This window comes from Rosa chinensis, chromosome 7 (assembly GCF_002994745.2).
Source record: "Rosa chinensis cultivar Old Blush chromosome 7, RchiOBHm-V2, whole genome shotgun sequence".
Taxonomy (NCBI): Eukaryota; Viridiplantae; Streptophyta; class Magnoliopsida; order Rosales; family Rosaceae; genus Rosa; species Rosa chinensis.
The window spans coordinates 4,468,836-4,487,820 of NC_037094.1; the positions used below are offsets into that span (position 1 = coordinate 4,468,836).

Genomic DNA, 18,985 nt, shown 5'->3' on the forward strand with positions numbered 1-18,985 from the left:
CCAAAGTCCAAATGAATTATCAGAAATTGCTTAGAAATTAATTTCCAGTTCTGGAGCAACTGGTGTTTAGTTTAGGACCTTAGGTTTTGATTCTTCTTAATCTTAACTTAATTAAGCACCATTATTGTAGAAGTGTAATCTGTACAGACTCCAGACTTTAGATAATTGACTTCTAATGTAAAACCCTAATATAAATATGTTTTATAATTTGTTTTTCCAACCGCGTTCATTCCTTGTAGTCAATTCCAATTTTAAATCCAAAGTCGTTTCAGTCATCACAAGTTAGCAAATGAAATTTAAATTCCAAGTTGATCAGCATTCTTGGAACCAAAAGTAAGACTTTCATTATTAATCTCCGGAGGCGTACAGAAGAAAGTAAACATACTCACTAGTCACCACTCTACCACCAAACACAGAGATGATACAGCAAGCAATCGTATATATGTGTGTCTACTAACTAGCTAGCTAGTATTTATAAAGTCTTAAATACACGTCGTAGAAGCAATAGTATATAAGTATGACTTACTGAAGTTGTATAGAATTTTGGACGATGTAATACATATATTAGTTATGAGCTAATTAATTATCATAGGTTTGAATGTTTCAGACTTGAGACACATCCCAATTCCTATTCCTATAATACATGCTAGCATGATGAACTGCATTATCCGAATCTTATTCAAATGATGAAGACTCCCATCAGCTCTGTTTGCTCTCTCTTCTTGTTCTTTTTATTCTGCACTAGTGATAGTACCTTGGCTATGTATCCTGTTAATTATAGTGTGGGTGTGGTTCTTAACTTTGACACTGGGTTTGGAAAGATGGGGCTAAGCTGCGCATCGACATGGCCCTATCGGACTGGTATGCTTCACATCCGAATTACAATACGAGGCTCCTTCTGCACCAAAGGAACTCCTCCTCTGATGTTGTTCTTTCAGCTGCTGCAGGTAATTAATTAGTTCTATCTCTTATAAGTGATCTCTTCCGGATCATGTTATTTAGACTTTCTAGTTTCTCTACTTTTCATATTAATTATGTATATATAGTAGTTATATATATACAATTCATTTCCCTGAAATATATATTTTTCTCTACCAAGTATCGTAACTATATGTTTCATTCAATTGTATATATGTACTGTATGTTGCTGTATACAAGCTGTTCCTAGCTAGCTGTATAAGTTGTTCCCAAGACATTACAATAAGTTGTTACTTGTGTTGTAAGTAACAACCCTGTATTTTTATACTGATGCAATTTTTAATGCATCAATTTTCTGTCTGTACGTCTAGCTCCATATCCATCTTTGCAGTTCCTTTATTATATATACACAAGCTAGCTAATAACATGTAGCGTAGTGATGACTAATTATAATTTTCCTATGGGATCTAACATTCCATTGTGACCATTGAACTATAACAGCTCTTGACCTGATAAAGAATGTTGAAGTGCAAGCCATCGTAGGCCCTGCATCATCAATGCAGGCCAACTTCATGATCAATCTAGGAGACAAAGCACGTGTCCCCGTAATCTCATTTTCAGCAACAAGCCCTTCTCTAACTTCAACTCGGAGCCCGTATTTCTTTCGAGCTGCACAAAATGACTCGTCTCAGGTGAAAGCCATAAGCGATATCATTCAAGCCTTTGGTTGGAGACAAGTAGTCCCCATGTACATCGAGAATGAGTTTGGAGAAGGAGTAATTGTAGGTACAACTCTTGTACCTGTCGTATTGGCATTCCCATACAAAGAGTCCCTTTATGTGGAGTCAGTTTTTAGGAAGTGGTTTTGGGCTTTATGGAATTATATTCTTAAAAGATTTTATCTGATAGATAAAATGGTAGTTTTTAAGTCCTAGGTATTCTAGGATTCTGTGGATATCTTGGAATAAAAGCTTTTTCCTAATAGAAGTCTAATTAGGGTTGTTTCTGTTTAGTTTTGAGGGGTTGCCGCTGGTTGTATACATATTGCAGGAATATACTCGGCAAAGGGAGATTTTGAGAGAGGCAAGAATTTTTTGTTTGAGTCTTGCATGTTTGTTTGAGTTTGTGTCTTCACAAAGAGTCAAAACACTTGATCCATATGTATAAGTGTTTGTGATCATAGTTTCATATGCATAATACTCTCTCGAGATCAGTAGGGAGACTGTGAAGAAAGAAGAACAAGATTTGAAGATCGTTCAAGTGAAGGAGTTCTAGAAGGAAGACAAACTTTGTATTAGATTTTGTGTGAATCTTATAGCCGAGCTAGTGCTATTCAAAGTTTGTAAAAAAACATATCATTTTCAATATGATGATCTTTATTTTGGGTTCTCAAGAGTAAGAGCCCCGCAGTGTTTTGAATCTCATACTTGAGGTTTTCACTGCGTAACCAAAATCTGGTGTTTAGTTTGTTATTTTGATTTCTGCTACCAAGTAAGGATTGATCAGTGCACTGCAATCCTCGTTTTCCAGAAAATCATATTCTGTCCTTGTATTTTCATTTGGCATCAGAGCGGGTTCTAAAGTTTTTTTAGTTAATCCGTAGTTAAGGATGGAACGTGAATATAACAGAGCCTCTAGTTCTATAAATTACCCGCCTTTGTTTGATGGTGAAGACTATTCACAATGGAAGATTATGATGAGGGCTTTTCTCTACTCTCAAGATGAAAACATGTGGAATATTGTTGAGAATGGATGGGAACACCCAACCAAGGCAGAAGAATCAAAGAAAGTAGAAGGGTCCTCCGCAAGGGTTCTCAAACCTAGGAAGGAATGGACAGAAGAGGAAGTTCGTGATAGAACTTGTGACTTTAAGGCAAGGAATTCACTATTCACAGCTTTATCCAAGAAGGAGAGGATGAGAATTAGCCACTGTGACACAGCCAAACAAGCTTGGGATCTACTTCAGGTTACTTATGAGGGAAACAAGAAGGTTAGAGGTCAGAAGCTTCAAAGTCGACTCTTATTGGAATTTGAGAACATGACCATGGGGGAAGAAGAATCAATTGATGATTTTCACGCTCGACTTCTCAATGTGACAAACCAATGCCGTAGCCTTGATGATCCTTTTGAGGAGCACCGAATAGTCAAGAAATTTCTCAGGGCTCTTCCTTCAAAATTTCAAGCCAAACAAATTGCCATAGAGGAGACTCAAGACCTGGACACCTATTCTCTTGACGAACTTATAGGTAATCTCAAAACTTTTGAGATGAGGATCAAGCCCGAGAAAAAGGTAAAAAATATTGCTTTCTCTTCTGTTAAAAAGAAAGATGATGTTGATGATGATTATGTGGATTTATCATTGTTGACAAAAGAGTTCAAAAATTTTCTGAAAAACAAAAACTCCTTTGGAAACTCTTCAAAAAAATTTCCTAACAAACCTAAATGCTTTGAGTGTGGTGGAATTGGACATCTTGCTGTCGATTGTGGCAACAAGAAGTATAATTCACGTGGTAACAAGGCTTTAAAGACCACATGGAGTGATAGTGATGAAGAGGCAAATCTTGCTCTTACTTCCTCTTTTAATTCTGATTTATCTGATGTTTTTGATTTAGAAGATGACTCTTTTGATGAAGAAACAAATGAAAAATGCAAGCAATTGTATAATGCCTCAAGAATTGTTCTTAAGAAAAATAATAAACTTGAAGAGGAAATTGAATTCTTAAGGGGTGAGAAAGAGAAGATTGAGAAAAGATTTGAAATATCTTTGAAAGAATGGGAAAATGAGCATACTGACCTTGTTGCTAAGATAAATGTTGTGCAGGGTAAGGTCAAGTCTCAAAATTGGGACAAGGAGCATGATGAGATTACTAACAAAATCAAAGTTTTGCAGGTTGAAATTAAGGCGTAATCTTCCTTAAATGTGTCTCTAACCCTTGAGAATGAGAAATTGCAGGAAGAATTATTAAGGGTCAAGGAAAGCTTTAACAAATTCTCCATTGGATCTGAAAAAGTCTCTAAGATGATGAGAATTAGCAAAGCTCATGGCAATAAAGAAGGATTAGGATATAATGGTGAATCCTGCAAACCATTGGCTTTTGTAAAAAGTAAGGGAGGTGAGAGTTCTTCAAGTCAGTCACAAAGTTCTTGTGAAAATGGGTCTGGTTCCAAGTTGCTTGCAAAATCAGAACCACGTGTGGCTCACCAAACACTTCAAAAAAGCTCCTTGGTAAGTCCTGACAAACTTTGTCAGCCCATGTATATTCACAACCCCAAAAACTTCATTCCTACTTGTCATTATTGTGGAAAATTAGGACACATACGTCCTAGGTGCAATATGCTTCGCAGGGTTACTCAAAATTAGAGGAAAACGTTGAGAATTAACTCACCTACCTCGTTGCAAGCTGAGTTGAAAGAGGGTCTGAATCTGATAGCCAGGATTGCAAAGTTGGCTTCAATCCCCGTGGATCTGGAAACAAAAAAGAAGCAGAAGCAAATATGGATTAAAAAAGGTTCAAATAATCATTTTTCTACTCATATGGATAATCTTGATAATATGCTTGAGAATGCTTTTGTTCCTACTGATCACAAATTGGCTAATTCGTTTACTAGGCCTTTAGATATAACTCAATTTGAATCACTTAGAAGCACCGTTGGTGGATGCTCTAAGTATTGATACTCTCACTTCATTTGATCCATTTTGCATGCATTCATGGTGTATGTCTTCATGATAGTATAGGTGCATTTTCTTTACGTTTATGCATTTTTAGGTTTAGTTTCTGGAAATTCAGGATTGAAAAATAGTGGTTTGTATCCCCGAGTGTCTGACAAATTATTTTTGAACTTAGATTGACAAGGGCCATACTCTTTTCTTTAAATGTGTGTGCAATAAGGTGCCTAGCACGTTTTGAACTTGTACTTACGTCACTCTGTAATTGTGAGTTTGAACAACATATTCTCTGCAATCTTGAAACCTCACATGCACACATACTCTAAGTGGTGGTAAGTCTTAATTGATGGTTGGCTTGTTCTCATTGCTCATGTACGAAATTACTCTTGTTGGTTGCTCCTTGATATGAAAAAAAAATGTAGTTGGTTAATGGAGCATGGCCAGGCTATTCCCAAAGTAAACAGGCCTCGGTCGTGACGAACGATATGAGGATTGGGAAGAAACAGGAATGGTTTGGTCACCCCGGTGGATTGTGAAACTATTGACTCGAGTAGATGTGCTCTTTGGGATGTCCTTGTTACATCTAGTACCTTAAAGTCATCTGACTTGGGAGCTGCTAGCATAATACTCGTTACAAGGGTCGTAGTCTTCCTGAGCAAAAATGTTACTTTGTGTGAAAGGCCAAAAGAAAAATTCAAAATCATGCCCACACGGTGTTATTAGGGGGAAAAAAGTTTATGTGCTTAAATGTGTTTCATATGTGAGCCTTGCTTTTCAGGTTTCCACAAATATTACACACCCCATCTTGAGATATGTTCACTCTTCAACAAGAGGTATAGAATACTTGATCACCCTCTATCTTACCTTGTGATTGTCGGAATAAATTCACTCATGTGAACTTATTTTGTTGCACTCTTGTTTATGGTTAAGTGGTATTGCTCTTGTTGGAAAAGCTATGCGAATTAAATCTATTCTTAGCATTTGGGTACAACCCACTCATTGTGTGTTTGCATTTCATTATTGCATCTTTCATAACATGATCACACTTAGGGGGAGTATTAATACTTGGACTATCTTTCTCTGATTGATTCTCCTTGGGCTAGTGTCTATTGTGCACCTTCTATTTGTGATCCTTCTACATCGCCTCCGCTACGTAAGTTACCTTTGTCATTCCTATTCAAAAAGGGGGATAAAGCAGATTCATAATTGTGATACAATTATTCTATCTTGTGTATTTTCACAATGTGTGTGTGATAAGTGTTTCAGGATTGACAGGTCTGTTCACAAGGGCAAGTTCTCAAGTACCTGTTGAGGGAGAGTTTTCATACGGTAAAGTTGTTTTGTATAGGAATGCCAAAGGGGGAGATTGTAGGTACAACTCTTGTACCTGTCGTATTGGCATTCCCATACAAAGAGTCCCTTTATGTGAAGTCAGTTTTTAGGAAGTGGTTTTGGGGCTTTATGGAATTATATTCTTAAAAGATTTTCTATGATAAATAAAATGGTAGTTTTTAAGTCCTAGGTATTCTAGGATTCTGTGGATATCTTGGAATAAAAGCTTTTTCCTAATAGAAGTCTAATTAGGGTTGTTTCTGTTTAGTTTTGAGGGGTTGCCGCTGGTTGTATACATATTGCAGGAATATACTCGGCAAAGGGAGATTTTGAGAGAGGCAAGAATTTTTGGTTTGAGTCTTGCATGTTTGTTTGAGTTTGTGTCTTCACAAAGAGTTAAAACACTTGATCCATGTATAAGTGTTTGTGATCATAGTTTCATATGCATAATACTCTCTCGGGATCAGTAGGGAGACTGTGAAGAAAGAAGAACAATATTTGAAGATCGTTCAAGTGAAGGAGTTCTAGAAGGAAGACAAACTTTGTATTAGATTTTGTGTGAATCTTATAGCCGAGCTAGTGCTATTCAAAGTTTGTAAAAAAACATATCATTTTCAATATGATGATCTTTATTTTGGGTTCTCAAGAGTAAGAGCACCGCAGTGTTTTTAATCTCATACTTGAGGTTTTCACTGCGTAACCAAAATCTGGTGTTTAGTTTGTTATTTTGATTTCTGCTGCCCAGTAAGGATTGATCAGTGCACTGCAATCCTCGTTTTCCAGAAAATCATATTCTGTCCTTATATTTTCAGTAATCCCTCACCTCTCCGACGCTCTACAAGAGATTGATGTTCGAATCCCTTATCGGAGTGTTATTTCCCCAACTGCCACCGATGACCAAATTGAAGCTGAGCTTTACAAGTTGGTGACAATGCAAACAAGGGTCTTCATAGTCCACATGTTACCTTCATTAGGTTCTCGAATTTTTGAGAAAGCAAAAGAGATTGGGATGATGGATAAAGGTTATGTTTGGATAGTGACAAATGGAATTTCTAACGTGTTTGGTTTGTTTAATTCATCTTTTGTCACAGAAAACATGCAAGGGGTGTTGGGTTTAAAAACCGATGTCCCAAATAAGAAAAAGCTTGAGGCTTTCAGAGTAAGATGGAAAAAGAAATTTCAACAAGACAATCCAACTGCCATTAATGTGAATTTGGATGTGCTTGGATTGTGGGCTTATGATACTGCCAAGGCACTAGCCATAGCAGTGGAGAAGGTTGGGAGTACTAAAACCTTCACCTACCAAAAGATGAATGTTTCTGGTAGCTCCAATGATTTAGAGAGATTCGGTATATCTCTGATTGGTCCTCAACTTGTCCAAGAGTTGCTAGGTACAAGTTTCCGAGGGCTTTCAGGGGACTTTAGTCTTGTACTCTCTTGTTAACGGGCAACTACCATCTTCAACTTTTGAGATTGTGAATGTGATTGGAACTGAAGAAAATGTGGTTGGATTTTGGACACCTGAAAACGGACTAGTGAGAAACTTGCATTCCACAAAGAGCGTAAGCAGATCTTCTGCTTCTAATGCTAGTCTTGGATCGATTATATGGCCCGGAGACACCTCCTCTGCTCCAAAAGGTTGGCAGATTCCTACTAATGGGAAAAAGTTGAAGATTCTAGTTCCACTTAAAGATGGGTAAAATGAATTTGTGAATGTGACATATACTAGCACTAACAAAACCAAGGTCATTGGTGGATACTGCTTAGAAGTCTTTGAAGTTGTAAGAAAAGCATTGCCTTATGATATCTCTTATGAGTTCTAAGCTTATGCAAAGCCTGATGGTGAAACTGCTGGTAGTTACAATGATTTGGTCAACCAAGTGTTTTTAGGGGTAAAGATTTTATTCTGAGCAACTCTTGTTTTTATTTTCGTCTTTCATTTGGTCTATTTTTTTTTTGGTGATCTAACACCCTTGGGATAACTTAGTCTAGAAAATCATAAAATTGCTCACTGAAATGAATGCTTTTTGTACTTGGTAGAACTATGATGCTGCGGTGGGAGATATAACCATAAGAGCAAACAGGTCCTTGTATGTGGACTTCACATTGCCATACACAGAATCTGGGGTATCCATGATCGTGCCTCTTGAAGACAATAAAAGTAAGAACGCTTGGGTGTTCTTGGAGCCTTTGACTTGGGATCTTTGGTTAACAACTGGCTGTTTTTTCATATTCATTGGTTTTGTGGTCTGGGTTCTTGAACACCGGATTAACGAGGATTTTCGAGGGCCTATAAGCTACCAAGTTGGCACGAGTTTTTGGTTCGCTTTCTCAACCATGGTTTTTGCACATAGTAAGTTCTTTCGTATTACTCTGCTACACAGTTTGATCAACACTATGTAGACATCTACACATTAGTTACTATATATATTACTAATATACATGTTCGTCGTGATGCTTGTTTAGGGGAGCGAGTGGGCAACTAGGTTTTCGGTATGAGAAGGTTCAGACCTATAATTCCACAGAAGACTTGCATCGACTTTTTCAAATTGGGAGTACAAACGGTGGTATATATAAGTGTTTTTTTTTTTTTTTTTTTTTTCGGTCTGATGTGGTATAAGTGCTGCTTTTGATGAAACCCCATACCACAAGGTTTTTATTGCAAGTTATTGCTCGAAATACACAATGCTTGATCCAACATTTAAAGCCAATGGTTAAGGCGAAAGTTGCTCACTTATTTCTCTCCCACTTTCTTATACAGTGAAAATACCAAACAGAATGATATTGTGCTATTAATCGATAGAACAACTTAACCAAGAAATTATTATATCAAGAAGGACACAGAAATTGTTAATGCAGTGTAAACCTCTCTACTGAGGAAACTTCACTACGTGGCTTTTAACGTAGCCAACACGAAAGATCAATCCAATATGAATCAAATGAGTTTACAGTATACAAGTTGTGTTGTTCATAACAAACACATTCACTAAGCAACAATTGCTAACTTGATTTACAACTGATCTAACGTTTACTTGATTATCAATCTATCAACTCTAATCAAACAACTAATCTTCCTTGTTCTCAATATCTCACTAATCTTTGAGAATGATTTATGAAAGCAATAGACAACACACACATGAGAGACACATAACCAATAATGAGAGTTTTCATAAAATGGTTTTAACAAAGAAAAACTAATGGTTCAAGAGTGAACAATTTGTATGCATAAAACCAAAAACCATAATCTTGTATTTAGTTTCGAAACCTTTTATACAGGAGGAAAGCTCCCCCTCAAACAAATCTTTTCTTTTAAACATCAAATAAGTTAAATATAGAAAGATATCAAAAATTGAAATCAATGTTTCCTATTTATTTGTTATGCATACAAAAAGTCTTTAATGCAAAATGCACCAAATCAATTTAATAGACAAGTAAATCAATTTAAATTATGCACATGATTTGGAATGAATATATTTTAAACTCAAGATCAGTGAATCAATTTTGCTTGATCACATCTTCCTCTTTGTTTCCTTGAAGCTCCAGTTTCCTTGTGACAATGGGAAATCATGTATTGAATGGTAATTGCCCAATATACTTACATATAGGTACATATGTGAGATTCATTCCTTTTTCTTCTTTGATTTCTAGTTCTTCCCAAAAGATTCACCTCTGGCTCGCTATGTTTCGAGGGCAATCTTGAGTGTGAATGAGGGAGGCCAGGCGCAAAAGATCGAAGACAGATGGTTCAATAGACACTCGAGTTGTCCAGACCCAAATAGCAAGGTCTCTTCCAACAGTCTTAGCCTTGAAAGCTTCTGGGGTCTCTTCCTCATTGCTGGAGTAGCTTCAGTACTAGCTCTACTCATATTTGCGGGCACATTCTTGTATGAACACAAGGACATGTTAATCTGCTCTGATTCAGAGGATTCATCGTGGAAAAAACTTTGTGACGTATTAACCCTTCAAATAATACGACCTAAAAGACCAGAAGAGCCATACTTTTAGGCGTGAAGATCAGAGCCAAATTGGAGCAAAGAGTGTTTTTGTTGAGCAGAGTCCCCAGAGCACACCTTATAATGATCATGGTCAATCACCTAACAACAATTCGGAGAGACTGAAACTCAACAATTCGGAGAGATTGAACCAGCTATTGAGCTTGCTCAGGGACCAAGAGGAAATCAGTAGATTTTAGACCAAGAACTTGACAAAGTTTCTTGGATAGTGACCATGTACTCTACCATTTGTCATAAGGTTGATTTTCTTTAGAGTATATATTGTTCTCGTTTCTTTTCTTTTATCTGCCAACATATATTCTCAATAATGTAATTTTAATGAATTTCGACTATTTTATATATGTGTGTGTATATTATATTCTCAATAACGTAACTTGTGTGTATATTTATCGTATGTAGAATGAAAATGACATTTTCGTGCATGTATCCATTTAATGATTTTTCTTATTTGAAAGAAAATGAATGGAGAATAGACCTTACTCTCTTTTGGTGTAGTCGGTGGAAACCCCATAGCCCATATAGGCCACAAGGTAGAGTGTGCTTGACTTTGTAGGCTCACTGAGCACATCACAAATTACATATTTGCAGTTGGAGAGTGATTTAGATGCAACAACTGTGGTAACAATTTCAGACACTCTCCTACCCTACTCTGCTATCAAACACTGCCGATTATATGCAAACTCCACCTTAGAAGGTAGATTCACGCAGACCCCTCACCAGCAAAAATAGCTGGCTAGCTTGTACACTCATTTATTATGATTTTCTCATACAAGTCAAGTCATACACACAAATCCTTTTTTTTGTTATACTAGTAATCATTTCACCGTTGTATTTTCATCTTTTAAACAAATAAACGTTAGATTATATTAAATTCAATCTAATTGTACCAGTCTATTCCTGATACTTAGATTCACGATTCACATTCACCCCACTGTCCAAAAATTAAAAAAAAAAATAACTGAAAGAGATTTGTTTTTATTAACCAAATATATGTGTGTGTATATTTTCATGGCAAGTAACATGAACTAAAATGGACAAACTTTTTTTGGGGGGGGGGGGTGGTATTATACCTCAAATCATCATCACATGGTCTCATGGGCCTTTGCTTTAATGCCTCTATGACAGTTTTTCCCTCTCCAAAACAGAGCAGACCGTCTGGAATCAGCAAAAGCTCTCAGAGCTAAGCTATTCCCCTCTTCTGTCTGCTACTCTCTTCTTCAGCTAAAGACTCTGATATATAATTCCCTGATTGATTTCAAGCTGCCCAGAACAGAGTTAGAGACAAAGGTGTGACCCTTTCGTGCGTGAACGCATTGACCATAGGCCACAGGGAAGGGGGTTTTCGTCACTTTTTTTGTTATTGGAGACGAATTTGGTTCGTGGCCAAGTGACTTGATATGGTTAAAGGTCGAGTCTTGATGGGTTTTTGATCGAATCTGGGTCATGGGCCGGTGCGGATTTGTGATTTGGTGGTGAAATTAGTCCAAGATGCGGCGGCGGGCGGCCGAGTATCGGCGCCCGGTACGAAGCAGGAGGTTTTCTTATTGGATCTGGGCTCTGTTTGGACTCTTCTCCATTGCCGGCCTCGTTTTGTTTGTGGTGCACCATAACCAAACTGAAGATCGGGTCGAACAGCCCGTACTGGTATGATTGATATTTCTCACCTACCCTTTTATGTGTTTCTTGATTCAGTTTATCATGATTTGACTATAGATCACAAGCCATGTTTGTCTGAGAGTTTTGATCCTCTGTTTCAATCAAGTTAGGCAATTCAGAGTTTGGGTTTGTGTTGTTATGTTTAGGCATTGTAATTTGTATTCAGTTCTTGAATTTTCTGTTGTGGGGTTTTGAACATTTTGATTGGATCTCTAGTTGGTCCACTGATTGAAGTGTCATTAGATTTTGGTCCTTAAGATGGGTTTTCATTAAGGTATGATCTTATTGAGTTATGGCTGGTACTATGGATACTGTATCTTGATTGCAAGCCAGCGTTATGTATGTATTAGTAGTAGTTATGTTGTGAGTATAGGTACCACAATTGACAGGCAGACAACAAACTTGCAACCTCTTAGTGTCGTGGAGCTTGGATTCTCAACTTCTCAGTAGATGAATGCGTAGAAGTGTGCTGCTGTGTGCTGAGTTGGGATTTAAGTTCAGAGTTTCTGTTATTGGTTGATAGGTTTATCTGTTGTTTAATCTGTCAAGAAATCCCTTGTGCTTGCCGTGCCCCTTTAGTAGATTTCACCTTTTTGTCTTATAGGGTGAATAAAACATATGAGTAGGTGCCCACATTTGGAGTTCCTGCCAAAATTTAGGTATAGGAATAATTTACCAATTGATATTGATTGCAATGCATTGTACACTTGTAATGTGCATCTGAGGGAAAACAATAAAGAAGTCAATGTCATGATTCTAGAATATTACCTTGTCAACAATCAGACGTGAAACTGGGAATTTATTCTGATTGTGGCTCTGTGTCTTGTACTAGGAGATCCTTTTAACAAGGGCATCTGAAATTAGATGACCTTATCAGATTTTTGCAATGTTGTGTTGTTCTCAAACGCCTTGCCCATACACTTTTGGGATCAAAAGATGTATGTTCGTAGAGATTGCACTTAAATCTGCAGGTTTGTTTTGCATTGCTTGAATGTGCACATTGGCTTTTTTGTCTCCTGATATTCCCTTTCTCTTCAGTATATTTCTGCCTAGGTCCATGGCATTTTTTTTTTGTTTTTTTTGTTTTTTTTATAACTTCCTGATATAGCTTGGAATATCTTAGATTAATTATTTGATGTCTTATTTCGATATGACCTCCATTTTCCAGGAGAATAATGTGAGATTTGATGAGGTTGCTCATGAGGGTTTAAATTTTACTGAAGAAGTATTGAGTGCTAGGTCGTTTTCCCGGCAGCTGGCTGAGCAAATGACACTTGCCAAAGCTTATGTTATTATTGCCAAAGAGCACAATAACCTTCATCTTGCTTGGGAACTTAGCAGAAAGATCAGAAGTTGCCAACTTTTGCTATCTAAAGCTGCCATGAGGGGGGAGTCTGTCACATTAGAGGAAGCAGAGCCAATAATTAAAAGCCTATCATATCTTATATTCAGAGCACAAGATGCACACTATGACATTGCAACCACAATAATGACAATGAAGTCTCATATTCAAGCCCTTGAAGAGCGTGCACATGCAGCAACAATTCAAAGCACCGTTTTTGGACAGCTAGCTGCGGAAGCACTACCCAAAAGCCTCCATTGTCTAGATATCAAGCTCACAGCTGATTGGCTGAAAAAGGCTTCTATACAAGTACTTGCAGATGAGAAGAGGAACTCTCCCAGACTCATGGATAACAATCTCTACCATTTCTGCATATTTTCAGATAATGTGTTGGCTACCTCTGCTGTCGTAAACTCTACTGTCTCCAATGCTGACCATCCAAAACAGCTGGTCTTCCACATTGTCACCAATGGAGTCAACTATGGTACGATGCAGGCTTGGTTCCTCAGTAATGATTTCAAAGGATCCGCCATAGAGGTGCAGAATGTTGAGGAGTTGTCTTGGTTTAATGCCTCTTATGCCCCTATCGTGAAACAGCTCCTCGATCCAGATTCACGGGCCTACTTTTTTGGGGGATATCAAGATTTGAATGTTGATACCAAGTTGCGGAACCCTAAGCATCTATCTTTGCTCAATCACCTCCGCTTTTACATCCCAGAGATCTATCCACAGCTGGAAAAGGTAGTTTTTCTTGATGATGATGTTGTTGTCCAGAAGGATCTGACCCCACTTTTCTCATTGGATTTGCATGGAAATGTGAATGGAGCAGTGGAAACTTGTCTTGAAGCATTTCATCGATATTATAGGTATCTCAATTTCTCAAACACAATCATCAGCTCGAAGTTTGATCCACAGGCATGTGGATGGGCATTTGGTATGAATGTTTTTGATTTGATTGCTTGGAGGAAAGCGAATGCAACTGCACGGTACCATTACTGGCAGGAGCAGAATGCTGATGGGACTCTCTGGAAGTTGGGCACTCTTCCTCCTGGCCTTCTTACTTTTTATGGTCTGACAGAACCGCTTGATAGGAGATGGCATGTATTAGGACTGGGGTATGATCTGAATATTGACAACCGTTTGATTGAGAGTGCAGCGGTAATCCACTATAATGGCTACATGAAGCCATGGCTGAAGTTGGCCATTGGCAGATACAAGCCTCTTTGGGAACGATATGTAAATCAAAGCCACCCATATCTCCAAGATTGTGTCACAAGTTAATATGTGCTACTTCTTGATTTGCTGGTAATTCATGCGATCTTCGCCACTTTAAACTCCGAAAACGATGATGTGATCGCATTATTGTAGAGTCAGAAGTAGAAAGTTTTGACTTTTATTAGGCAGTTTTTTCTTTTTCATTTTCCTTTTGCATTGATAGTATTCTGAAAGAAAAAGAATTGCTTTTATACAATAGAGAGTTCAAATGTACTAGGTGAAGAGTTGGGGGAGGTAGATTCATTTTTGCTGGATGGGATCTTCTTTTCCCCTTTCTGCAAGCTGTAGAATTATTTGTTCTTTAGCAAATATTGTAATAATTTGACAACACCAGTAAGTTATTATGCAACTGAACCATGCTCTTCAACTTCTGGTGATGTGTTTTCGTTATTGCATTCACTGGTACCATAAGTTTCACATTGAAAGCTTTGTTATACTACGGAAAAGCTCAAAAACTTCAAACCAGCACTGCCCAACTTGTGCTCTGTGATTTTGTCAAGATGCTGGAGCATCTCAGGTGATAGGTGGTTTTTGGAGTCCCCAACCTGGCCTTTTCGGAAGAAGATATCGTTATCGAGTACCGTCGTAGAGGTTAAATTGACAGTCCCACTTTTGTTCACCTCCAAATTTTTCAAATTCTCGAAACTGCACTAGTTTATTACTTCTTGAACAACACCGAGTCTCCCTTCTTCTAACGAAAATGGATGATGCATGAACTCTGCCAACCTCTTTACACATTTTTCTGTGTCCTTCATATCCTCATACTTCAAAAATAAGACCTTATTTGGGTTTTCCTTGCTTGCTTCCCAATAACAGAACATGATCCCAAAAGGGTCCATTAGACGCTTCCCCTTTACAAAACAACTCAAACTCCTCTTGTATAGGAAGAGGTGTCACAAGTTAGCCATTTGAATTTTTTTGTCCTATTTTTCTGTGTAAACTTCCATTGAGAAACAAGAACGTCTTTAGGGTTCCTTGCAATGCACACAATCCGTGTACCCAAAGTATTCAAAATGGAGTCTGGTAATGATGAGTATGAAATGTGGGTTGCAAGCAATCTAGGTGAGGGAAGAGATTCTAGGTAGGCGATTGGGTTATCTTTGCTGTGAACTTGTGACTCTAGGAAGGGAACACAATCATGAGGATTTTTTGTGAGCCACTGCATTCACAAATTCACAATCATGAAGGATTAATTGTTTCTCTTGCGCAATGTTTCTTTCGATATTTATGCTTTTGTATTTTCTTATGGTGATTTATAATATGAATGGTAGTTTGGATAAAAAGTATGATGAAGCGGTGATATCAAATAATTCTATTTTTAATAGTAGATATAAGATAAGATAAATGTTTCCATGTGTAATAATAGATAAGGTAAGGGAAGATAAATGACATTTTAAGATAACAGGAAGAAGAAACGCCCCATTTTTTTAGTTTTCTGTAAGAAAGATGGAAGAGCACATTTGATGAAAAACAACAGAGGAGCTTTTACTTCTCTGCTCATTTTAAGAATTAGTATTATTTAGGAATTACACAAACGTATTGATAATTCTAAAATTTTAAACCATTACAAAGTCTCAAGTAAGGACTTTAAAGTGAGGACTTTACGAAGATTTCTAATCAATAGTTGGACAAGTTGTCTAAATTTTAGTTCAAGTATTATTTTTTTCAATACACGGATCATAATCTAAAAGAATTGTCAATATTGATGCAAGTATAGCCTGAAAGGGTGTTTGGCTTTCATCACGATCAGTCAAGTTCTTTTAATACCCCATTTGCCATTTCAACTCAATCCCATACTCTTGTGAAATTCATGAAGTTGAAATTTGATCTTGGAAAACGATTTGGAAAGAGTTACATATGCAAATTATCAGATTGATCATAACTCATGAAAACCACATACACTTGATATTATATATTAGAGCACAGAATCAATTCTGTTTTATTTATTTTTGATTTATTTATTTATTTTTATTTTTAATATGACAGAATCAATTCTGGTTATCTTCCATAGATAAAGTATGCAAATCATCCGAGTAGATTCTTGACTTAAAACTAAGCTGACCCAAACAACTCATTTTTGCACATCAGAAGGCCATATTCCGATCTCCCAATACCCATCCTCCGTAGCGCAAGCTCGAAACATCCCTGTTGTATTGAAAGGCATTGTGACATCTCCTTTGGCAGATACAGCAACCAAGCCTACATTGCCTTTTGGAGTGCTCTCCTCTACAACAAAAGCTGCAGCGTCTTTGAGAGAAACACCTTTGTACTCCATAAAAGCTGCCACATCCCTCGCAGCTGTACTCCGGATTATTGCTTCACCTTTGCCAGTGGCAGAAACTGCACAAAGGTTGTTGGCGTACGTCCCTGCACCGATAATAGGTGTGTCCCCAATCCGGCCAACCATCTTGTTGACTAATCCGCCTGTTGAAGTTGCAGAAGCTAAATTCCCAAGATCATCAACAGCCACACATCCAACAGTTCCAAGCTGGCTATCACCATCAGCTTCTGGTGTTTCTTCCTTCACATATTTCTTAATCGGTTGTGTATAATCAATCTGTACATTTGTGACAAAAGTAACTCATATGCGCTAATTCAACTTCACAAGCAAACATTTACACTAGACAGACAGAAATTTAACATGCCCCTTTGAGTGCGGTAAATTCAATTACAATACTCTCCTAGCTAAGTTAGGAGGAGCAAGAGACGAGAGTTACTAGTCTACCTGCACTCTGTTGGCCTCTTTTGCCTGCTTTAGCCTCTCAACATTCTCCGCGGTAATGAAGCTATTCGCATCTACACACTCAACGCCCTGCAAAATCAGCAATCCATTATTATACAACAAATCCAACACCAAGAATCACATACAAAATCAAACCAACTACTACAACCAATCCGAACACCAAAAAAAAAAAAAAAATAGGCCTTTGTTTTCATCATAGCGTCTAACTGCCTATACAACAAGCACTTCCAAGATCAATAAGAAGAGTAATCAGATCCAGGCTTGTTACCGATTCAGTAAAACTCGTAAGATGGAAGAAAAAGTAGTGACTAACTTGTTCCCTAGCAAAGGCCTCAGCTCCATCAAAAGCGAGATAGATATGAGGAGTGTTCTCCATGACCAATCTGGCCAAAGATATGGGATTGACTACAGTAGTGAGGCCAGAAACAGCTCCACATCTCTTAGTGCCGTCCATAATACAAGCTTCCATCTCCACCGTGCCGCTGCTGGTCAACACAGACCCCTTTCCGGCGTTGAACACCGGAATATTCTCCAGCTCACGAACCTAATTATACACATGGAAATTTCACAAGTGATCGAGCAAGAAAGACAGAGAAAAATTAGAGCTTGGTGGAGAAATTGAAGAGTTACCACAAGCTCGACGACGTCGAGAGGAGGCTTGTTGGCCTTGAGAGCTTCGACGCCGATCTGGAGGCAGTGGCGGAGGGCGGCCTCGCGAGGCTGGCGGCGCTCCGGCGGAAGAGAGAGCGGGATGTCGCCGGCGCCGCCGTGGAGTGCGATGGCCCACCCCATCTCTCTTTCACACTCTGAGAGATTCTGTTTCAACTCTCTGAGATTCAGTTGACTCAAGTAGGGGGAGGTATGGGGTTATTATGGTAAATTTGGGGAACATCACCTGCATGATTGGGACATGGGAGTCAGTCGTTACGGCCAAAGTGGCACAAGTTTAGTCCGTCCTCTCCACCTCTGTCTCTTTCTTCCAATTCAACATGTTTCTTCATTTTCATTTTGACGACTTTTTCATATCTTGTCATACTAATTTCTACTGTACATATATATACATATACAGATCCTATCCAGAGTGGAACTCCGCTTTGAAAATTAACGTGTGAAGTTCGAGTTTTGGGTCACTTTTCAGTCGCATATCTACATCTCGACCGTTCAGTTTTTAAGTACTAGTGTATAGATCATCTCTGCAAATTTTCAGCCAAAATGATGATTGTTAAGGCATTGATAACGGCCTTAAAGCTAGTACGGTCCAGGTTGACAGATTCAGTCCGTCCATTGATTTAAGCGAGTTAGATACCTTAATGATCATCAATTTGACTGAAAATTTGCAGAAATGATCTATACACTAGTACCTAAAAACTGAATGGTCGAGATGTGGATATGCGACCGAAAAGTGACCCAAAACTCAAACTTCACACTTTAATTTCAAAGCGGAGCTCCGCTCTGGATAGGATCTGTATATATATAATTATATATATATATATATATATATGTATTAGATTTTAAATACATATATATATATATATATATATATGTATTAGATTTTAAATGGAGCTAGCAAGTCGGCCTATTAGCTCAGCTGGTTAGAGCGTCGTGCTAATAACGCGAAGGTCACAGGTTCGAGACCTGTATGGGCCATTTTTTTAATTTATATATATATTTCATATCGATCAGTTTTATTTTAGTGTCACTTCCACATAGCTATAACATTCCCTGGTAAAGTGGTAATTGATGTTTCTCCAGTGTTTTCTTCGGTTTCTAACCATGCATCAGCAGCTGCCAGCTGGTGATACTTCCTCCTGTATTTGGATTTGAAGTCAACATTTGAACAGAAGTGAGGGGAAGCAGAAGCGGTAGAGGGAGGAGCTTTGATTTTTTTCACGGCCTCACCACCCTCATGCTCCAAACCATTCAATCATTTGTACAAAGCACTTGGCCCCTTAAGGATGGTTTTTACTTCAAAAATAAAAAGGGATAAACTGCACTTTACAGGAAAACTTGGCCCACTTCAAAACTACGATTAAGATCTT

The 18,985-nt window shown here is 38.0% G+C and overlaps 2 protein-coding genes, 1 non-coding gene and 1 pseudogene across 3 annotated transcripts; 3 read left to right on the forward strand and 1 right to left on the reverse strand.

Annotated features, from left to right (window-relative positions):
• Positions 1-761: 761 nt before the first annotated feature.
• Positions 762-8,320, forward strand: LOC112177278 (annotated as a pseudogene).
• Positions 8,321-10,989: 2,669 nt separating this feature from the next.
• On the forward strand, positions 10,990-14,580 carry LOC112177193 (hexosyltransferase GAUT11). The gene is made up of 2 exons (XM_024315433.2): positions 10,990-11,574; positions 12,755-14,580. The coding sequence occupies exons 1-2, from the start codon at positions 11,419-11,421 to the stop codon at positions 14,207-14,209; spliced, it is 1,611 nt and encodes a 536-aa protein (XP_024171201.1). The 5' UTR covers positions 10,990-11,418; the 3' UTR covers positions 14,210-14,580.
• A 1,502-nt stretch (positions 14,581-16,082) lies between these two features.
• Positions 16,083-17,787, reverse strand: LOC112180840 (isoaspartyl peptidase/L-asparaginase 1). The gene is made up of 4 exons (XM_024319399.2): positions 17,577-17,787; positions 17,260-17,490; positions 16,929-17,015; positions 16,083-16,760 (listed from the first exon to the last, which is right to left on the reverse strand). The coding sequence occupies exons 1-4, from the start codon at positions 17,736-17,738 to the stop codon at positions 16,275-16,277; spliced, it is 966 nt and encodes a 321-aa protein (XP_024175167.1). The 5' UTR covers positions 17,739-17,787; the 3' UTR covers positions 16,083-16,274.
• Positions 17,788-18,519: 732 nt separating this feature from the next.
• Positions 18,520-18,593, forward strand: TRNAI-AAU. The gene has a single exon. It is a non-coding gene; the product is annotated as a tRNA-Ile (tRNA).
• Positions 18,594-18,985: the final 392 nt, after the last annotated feature.